The sequence below is a fragment of the Atta colombica genome, unplaced genomic scaffold (assembly GCF_001594045.1).
Source record: "Atta colombica isolate Treedump-2 unplaced genomic scaffold, Acol1.0 scaffold254, whole genome shotgun sequence".
NCBI lineage: Eukaryota > Metazoa > Arthropoda > Insecta > Hymenoptera > Formicidae > Atta > Atta colombica.
Window position 1 is genome coordinate 2485096 of NW_017259353.1, and position 8830 is coordinate 2493925.

The 8830-nt window shown below is 39.8% G+C and overlaps 1 protein-coding gene across 1 annotated transcript in view; it reads right to left on the reverse strand.

Moving 5' to 3' along the window:
• Positions 1–200: 200 nt before the first annotated feature.
• LOC108689076 overlaps positions 201–8830 on the reverse strand; it is a 16753-nt gene continuing 8123 nt past the window's right edge. Inside the window, exon 2 of the mRNA XM_018195681.1 lies at positions 201–955. Within this exon, the coding sequence (XP_018051170.1) occupies positions 282–836 (555 nt within the window). The 5' untranslated portion in view covers positions 837–955 and the 3' untranslated portion in view covers positions 201–281. The remainder of the gene's footprint in view (positions 956–8830) is intronic.

Consider the following 8830-nt stretch of genomic DNA (forward strand, 5'->3'; position numbering starts at 1 on the left):
TTCTCTCATGTTACATCACGTAGATAGACGCGATGCAGCAACATGTCGCACAAGACTCCACCTCGGAGAAATTAGCACCATTGCATCGTTACGTAATGACAACGCAGGCGACGTGGGAACGTGGCGCGGTGCAACACGTAGACATTAAAATCAAACGCAACGTGCGTCAATGGGTCCGCGACCTAAGGGCGAGGATGGGTGGAGGAGGTAGAGAAGAAGGTGCATCGGCCCGGGGCTCGCACACAATGCCACTCGAGTGGTAATTTGTCGGAGATGGGTCATTACGAGCTTAAGGCTGCGTCCTCCCGCTTCTTCTCTCCATCACCGCCGTTCGCCGCGAGACACGGGAAGACGAGGCCCGTTTCTCGCGAGTTGAAGCGCGACGAGACTCGCCTTTCGAGAAAGCGAGACCGGCTGACCTCATCATGAACCGCGGCCGTCAAAACACCCGCGTCGGGCCCCGGTGCCCCCTCCGAGCTCTCGTAATTTCGGCGCGCCATGGAAAAAGATCGCACAAAGACGCGTCCCAGAATGGCACGGTGCGAGCAAAATATATTCCCTGCGACACGAGGACCAGACTCGGTTGAGTCTCGCTCCGAAGCCCATTTAACTGTCGCCGTGTCACGATTTTCGTGAGATTGTAATTTCTTGAACAGAAACGAAGCGGCAGTTGTAGTACGAATACATTGTGATGAGCTTGACATTGATCCCGAGTACTTCGAGCCCACCTCCGTCGTGTTGGGCGTTGCGTGTCGCGTGTTTTGATATCGGGCGACAAAGACTCCGAAGTGCAAAATAAAAAAAATTATAAGAGAAGTGTGCGAGAAGTCGTTCATGCGGGGATCGAAACTTTCGCGATGTCAGCTCCGGAGACATCGCGTGATGCACGATTTTTAACGCATCTCAGTATCGGAACAAGACGCGTTATGCGCGCTGCTGGTGAAGTGGCGGCTCTCTCAAATCGCTACAAAATGAAACACTGTTGCTGAAGGCACGCGGAAGGTTGATTCCCGTACGGATGGTATGCGCAGATATCAGATCTCGTTTGCGGGGCACAATTCTGGCCCCTGGTTCGAACTGGGTGCAGCAGAGGAAGAAAAAGAGGAAAAAAATATGAGAAGGAGGGGAGACAAGGCGGTTTTAAGCGCGTTTTAACGCCGAGACAAGGCTTCAGCGAACCCCACGGTGGCGAGGCGTCGGACCTTGAGAATTACGGCTCCGCGTGTCTCCCGTAATCCTGGTTTATATGCCGCCGTCATGCTCGGACGCCGATCCTCACGAATCCTGGGCCTTACCGCTCTTACATCTTCCCCAGAGTCGGCGTGCCCGACAAGCCCGTCGTCCTCGGAAGCCGACGCAACCGACGCGACGTACGTGCTCAACGTATGCAGGGCCTCGTCAGGCCTCATCGCGAAACGGGTTTCAGCAGGTTGAGACATGGACAGGCAGTCTGCGCCCACGCCATGCATATTGTACAGGTACATTCGCGAGAACTTCCCTTACCTCGCCACCTTTCTTCCCATCTGCTCCGACAGCTTAAGGCCTCATTGTTTCAACGCGATCTGCTGTCATCCACCACGCAGAGATCTTGACGGATCGCTCTATGCCGCACGAATGGATCGTGAGCAGATCCGTTTGCTCGATCATCGTTCGATCATCTAGAATGACCGTTCGATGATATTTCTTGCGATTTTTCTGCGAATCTTTTCGATGTAAAAATCGAATCGAATTGATAAATGGATAAATAGATAATCACGCAAATGACTCAACACTTTAAATAATTTTTCAATAAAAACTTATGTTGCTGACAATAATAAAATTTTGGTGCAATAAAAATTGAAATACTTTACATTCAGTTATAATTATTAAAATAATTGTATTTATGTGATTATAATTCATAAAACTTTTATCGTTGACAAAAATATATAGGGTGTGTCAAAACGTACATAACGATCAATTTCATCAAGATTCCAATGATCAATTAATCGTCTCGCGGACAATTAACATCCTAATTAATATTAATGCAAAAAGAACGATTTTGCTAATGTATCTAAAAATTTAACTAGAAATGACAGACCTGAGAATAATTTTATCGTCTATCAAAAGAATTGTGTAGGACTTTCAAACTGATTAATAAAATTTTTGCAGTATTGCCCATACTTGAATTTCTCACTTAATTATTTTAATAGTCTAACAAAATTATTTTTAAATCTGTATCTACCTAAATTTTTATTCTTCAGCAAAATCATCCTTTTCGTGTGCGACAAGTGCATAAAAAATAATAAAATACAACTACCGCGTTTCTTCTATTTCATTTTTCAATTAAATTTACGTGTTTCACAACTCGTTCGGCTTATCATTATAACTGTCAGCATCCATTAGTGTTTCATATAATATTTTCCTCAAACGTGACGTTCAGTCGATGCGCATCCAGTTAAAACCCGTTCATCCGCAGCTGCCAATTACACTCTCGTCCAACCACTCTCACTTATGTATTAATTCAAATCCTTGTAATAGCAACATCGATGTAATTAGCCGGCATTGATAATTTAACACCAATTTGAATATAAATTACAAGCTCGACGAGAAATCGTTCGAGTTGCTCACGTCTCGCCTCTAATTTGGACAATCCTTCATCGTACGGTCATTTTCGTCGATATTCTCCTTCCTTCGAGCCCGGTATTCCTTTTGTACGTACATCAGTCGAGGCGTACCACGATCCATCACGCAGATACAAACGTCCTACGTGCGCATCGGTTATATCCGCGAATGCTTTACGATCCCCAATAATTACGCGTCTCATTATATTTTAATTAGCGGTCCGACGGCACCGCCCGATTCCATAGGGTTCATTAATGTTGTTTACGAGGAACTCATTAAATTTGAATATTATTGAATAATACTCGTTAAGGTGCGATCACGCGTGCGTGCGTGCGTGCGTGCGTGCGTGCGTACGTTCGTCCGTCACAAATACGCGTGACTCTGCGAGGAGCCCCGGACACGACAGGTTGATGCAGACGTACGACGTAATGCGCCTCGACATTAATATATTTCCTCTAATAAGACAAACGTCAGGTTCACCTTCGCGGCTTCTTTCAATGAGAAAACTATTACTCTCGACTTACGCGCACGCGTATGCATATGGCATCGTGGAAATTTTCCACCTTGTCCCGTCCATCCCCACTGCACTGCAGAGAAGGTGACCGAGAGATCTGGCTATTCGAGGTCGACAAACCACGAAGATCCCACGCCGTTCTACGAACGTACTGCATTGCATTGCGTCGCATAGCGTCGCGTCATCGAGCCAGAATCGTTTTATGCCAACTCGACAATCGTTCCGCCGTTGATCGTATGTGAAAGCACGTTTACGGAAAGATACGCGAATGCGAGCCCGATATCTCACTCAACGAGGGACGAACGTCGATAATCGCATATACGCGGCCACCCGCGCAATTTTTGCATCGCGTCACTAAGACGTTCGTGCGATTCATAGGACGATGTGTCGCGTCGTAAACTTATGTGGATTCGCGATTTCATGTTTATCACCACCGGTCGGATGCAAAGTGCTATTGGAAATTGTAAATTTTGTCATAGAATAGGAACGTAGAGAAGCCTCTATAGAACATCGATTCTCGATGGATATAATAAATAGATATAAAAGATGATTGATATTATAATCGAAGACTGAATGTGATTCTGAACCATAGAAAATTCGCAGTATTATTCACAGTAAAGGAAACTTGCAATCTATGATATTGAAATCTATTCTCTCAATCATTCTGAATAATATATCAAAGAATCATATTTAACTCTTAGTATATACGATGATTTTCCGACTCTTTATTGTAGGTAAGTTTATACCTCCTTTACTGTATGTATTTTAAAAAAATGTCTGATTGAAAATGGATGAATTAGAAGATTGTATCAATCAGAATTTCAATTACCTCAATTACAAGTAAGCTTAATCAGAAAAAATTTGTTCATTTTCAACTGAAATCCCATTAATTCAGTCAAATATTTTTTCAATGAATCGTTTGTGTTCCAAGTTGTACGTAAAATTATTGAGTAATTTTTATATTCTAACATTTTTAGAAAGTATTTTTAGAATTGTGTAATTAAAAAAGGAAAGTAGAGATTATTATTTAGATATAGAGATTATTATTTAGATGTTCCTAATTTTTAGATAAAAAAAATTATTGTTTAAAAGAAAATTATATGTACAAGACCCAATCATGTATCTACTAAGATTTAATTGTAATTCATATTAATATATTAATCATAATAATAATATATTATATTAATTATTAATTTTCTCCTTTTAAAAAGCCTATATAAGCAGATTCCTGATAAAATAAATCCTGCATTAAACAATAATAATAACACAATAATTTAGAATATGAATCATTTAGAAGAGTAGCATACCAAATTCCGCGCTCGCTCGCATGGATAAAATAAGCGGATGGACTTTCTACGTTACGAAGTCTTCTCAAATCATCCATTTCTCTCGCGTGTTAAGAAGAATGATAGAGAGAGATGGGTGATACGAAGGAAACGAAAGGCCGCACATTTTCTCTCGAGTTTGGCGTAAAACGACACCCACATCGTGGCACCTGCCAGCCACTCGTGTTGCCTAACATCCGCTCTCCGGTCCGTACACTGATTTAGCCCGGTCGGAACTGTATCCCTGTTCAACTTCAACGAAGGCACGCACGCCGAGAAACACGCGCGTAATTCCCGAACGAGAGAGATCACGAAGATTCTCTGCGCCTTTCGGATTTACATATTGCGTACACGCTTCACTCTCGTCCTATCTCCTTTTCCCTCTTTCCTCTCTTTCTCTCTCTTTTTCTCTCTTAAATTTTGTTCCTCCATCGAATTCCGCTTCGGGCTGCTGCGTGGGCAGCTGCCATGTCAATATTATAAATTCACCGGACGTCGATCGCGTTGAACGTCACGCATGCGAGAGGAGCTTTATTAAAACTTATGCGCGCGCTAACGCGATTTATCGAACGCGAGGCGCAGGGGTGACTCGTGGATGGCCACCTCGTTAAGCATCAGCCCGAAGTGAAACACCGTGAAGGCAAATATTTCTTTAAGTCTTATTTATTATTCAACCAAGCCGTTGGCTATATAAGAAACATCATTAACTTCGTGTAAGTAGCAGACGCTGAAGATAGATCGTCGGGACTGAAAAAAAATTAGATAACGTTCTTGGAGTGAAGATAATAAATTAAGAATGTGTATAACAAGCTCAAAGATAAAGGATTGCGCGTAAATTTTCCAAGTTTAGCCCATTATAAAATTTGTGACTGTACAACTTAATAAAAGACTATACTTGTGTAATACTTTCAAATTATAAAAAAAAAAAGATCCCGGCCATGTAAAAAAAAATTCCTTAAGGAACCTGCTGAGTTCACGAAGATCACGTACGAATACATATGGAGAGAACGTGAAACGGATGAAGGGTCAAAGTATTTCCTACATGCGGTACCCATAGGGTACACCCATAGGCACACGATTACGTGGGCACAATGTGTGGGACACTGCAGACGGTTACGAAGCAACGTACCACCTGTTGGATCCCGAGGGAGGATCATGAGCAATGGTAGAGGAGAGAGAGATTGAAGAACGTTGTCAAGAAAGAAGGAAATACAAAGAGAGACCACGATTTTAACAAATGCGTGACGGAAGAACAGAGAATAGAATTCGATACGTTCCACATTATTTCTAAGTTTCATTTTCTTTCTCTTTCGTTCATTTACTGTATTTACAATTAAAGTACTTTTCGTATTTCTTATTTTAAATACACTGACTGGCTGTGAAAATCCTGGACTATTAATTAAACAGAATTCTATACGGAAAAATTTTGCTAAAAAATATAAAATTTTGCTGGATACAGACAATGAATATCTGACAATAATTTTGTTGGACCATCAAAATAATTATATTAGACACTAAAAAATGATGAATAAACTGTAAAAAATATTGATATTATAGCAATTTAAGCTTCCAATGAAATTATTTTTATGATTCAATAGAGTTATTTTCAGATCTAATAATATCCGCAGCAAAATATTCTAGCAAATCTTCATCCATAACAAATCTTTTAACAAAATTATTCTTTCAGTATATTCAATCGTGTATCCAAAATAATTTTTTACCTGCTGGAAAATGATTAAATAATTAAAAAAATAATTGGATCATAAATATATATATATATATATATATATATTGTATAGTGTATATACTCTTAGATCTAATTGTATAAAATTTGATTTCATTATTTTAAACAAAAAAGAATTTAATCACCTATAATTTAACATTTCTTCTATTTGTTCCAAAAACTTTCGAATATTGTAGAGGAACTATTTTCGTATTCTTAGGTTATACGTATTCATAGATTATATGAGAATTTTTTTGTTGAATTTTTCTGAGATATGACATCACATGCATTTGTTAAAATTCTTTATGGACTCTTGATCGATATTTTCAATTCTAAAGAAACTGATTGAAGTTGACGACGATACGCCCCTTCGCACACATTTTCTCCTGGAATTCACATGTTCCCTATTTTAATAGCATAACACACACATGTTTGCGAGTGAATGACAAAGAAGACCTTTTTTCATAACGACGGCTTCCTCTTCCGGCGCTCGACGACAGGTCAGGTGACGTTGATCTTAATCCCTGCAGATCTCTGGGTGGCACAGGAAGTGCGATCAGGGATCGCATGATCACAAAGATATCGCGATTAATATCCATTTACGAGGATCATACAAGATAGGAGCGCAAAGATAGAACAATGATATATCAATTGCTTAACACATTGTTTGCTGCTTGCAAACAAACTGAAATATATAATTTATAATTTAATCTACTGTAAATAAACCAGTTTCTTTCCATTTCTGGAAAGCTATTCTAAGTATTTTTATTAAAACGAAAAATAAAAATTTCTATGAACAAGAATATAACTTGTTGCAAATAAACAAAAAGGTAATTCTCCATGAAGATTTACATCGCGATAATAATCATCACGCCAAGCCGATCGTTCAATCGATCGATTCCCTTTTTCTACTGGATCATGGATCGCTCCGTTAAAGCTCGTTTCAGAAACTAACGAGCGCGAAGAATATCGAGATTACGTGCAGGCATGAATACCGAACACGATGACAGGTCCCATTGTATCCCGCGACGCGTTTATCTTTCTTGCCACACAAATCCACGAAATACCCAGGAAAGAAAAAGAGATAAAAAAAGCATAATAATTCTCTAGGAAAAAAGAACAAAGTATCTTTGGTGGGAAGAGCAACGTCAGAATGATGATGATAAACCTGATTCTATGAAGAATTCGAAGAGTCGATATAAATCGATTATCCGTAGATACCATGTGATATATCGTAGGGAATATCGTATCGATTTGTGACAAATAGAAGAGGGGAAACAAATTTGAATTTTCCTTGCTTGCTTGCAATAAGTAAGACAAAGATTCACTCGTAACAGATTAAGAATAGATTTGATTTGGACACACGACAATGCATCTCGCCACAAGATTCATTGACATGGGACAGGAGAAAGAGGTGTGTAAGGTGGACTCGGAACATCTCCAAGGAAAAGGCGCGTGCGTGGACCGTTAGAGCCTTCGCCAGTCGGCGCGATTAATAACCAACGGCGAAATTCCTTGCTTGTCGTTTACACGAACAGTAATTAATTCATTTTCTCTCTAATGACCCATTGATTCGGTTCCCTTTCGCGCGGTCCTGCCTAATTTCTTCGAGGTCCCGTCTTCGGGTTCACAGTCCGGTGCCGCTTCATCATATGCACGTGACAATGACGCCGCCGGGTTATGCCATAGACTCGCATTTCATCGTATGATCGGTAACACCGATCTGTCATCAATGTCGTGGACCGATTCGCGTGAAGATCGCCAAAAGAAACTATTTTTACTTTCTTTAATAATATCATTTACTTTTTAATAAAGAAAAAAGATAAAACATTTAGATTAAATTATATATAATATATTACATCATCGTATGTCAGTAAATAAATATCTTGAAAACTGAGACATATATAATTCTATTAATATTCTTATTTGGAATTTACTGTTTTAAGTAATTGTATAAATAAAGTTCTTTTTGTTTAATTTTTTTTTTATATATAAAATTGATATTTTAAATTTTGTACACTTTTTAAGCAATATAATCAAATACAATTCGTATTCTAAACTGTATATTATCGTACTGTATTTCCATCTGGTTCGAGATAATTTTATCCGTTGCATAGTACAATGATAAATCATTCATGCTTTTATCAGAGAGTCTCTTTTTAGAGCGAGTTATGTATCGAGAATTGGATTCGAAAAGAAGAGGATAGCTGTAATGAGCGCATCATTACTACACCGTAGAAAACAACTACGTCTCTCGCTCATTCGTCAGAGAATGTTTCGCAAAACATACAGGCGTCCCTCGCAGGTTCACAATAACCTCTATAGTTTCCTCCTTCAATATTATATAGCGCAGAATACCTTCCACAATTTTCAAGTAATCAGCGCGGAAGTCAAGCAGCGAAACGCTGCGGGCTCGAGTGTTTCGAGGCAAACGTCGTCTCACCTCGAAACATACCGTACAAGAACGAGATGGAATTACAGGAAGAAGAACAAGCTAAAGAGGAACGAGATGCTTACGTCAGTTTTCTGATCGTGACTGACTCCACCCTGCGTTACCGACAAGAGAGAGAAAGAGAAAGAGAAACAGAGAGAAGGAGAGGGAGAGAGAGGGGGGAGAGAGAGAGAGAGAGAGAGAGAGAGAGAGAGAGAGAGAGAGAGAGAGAGAGA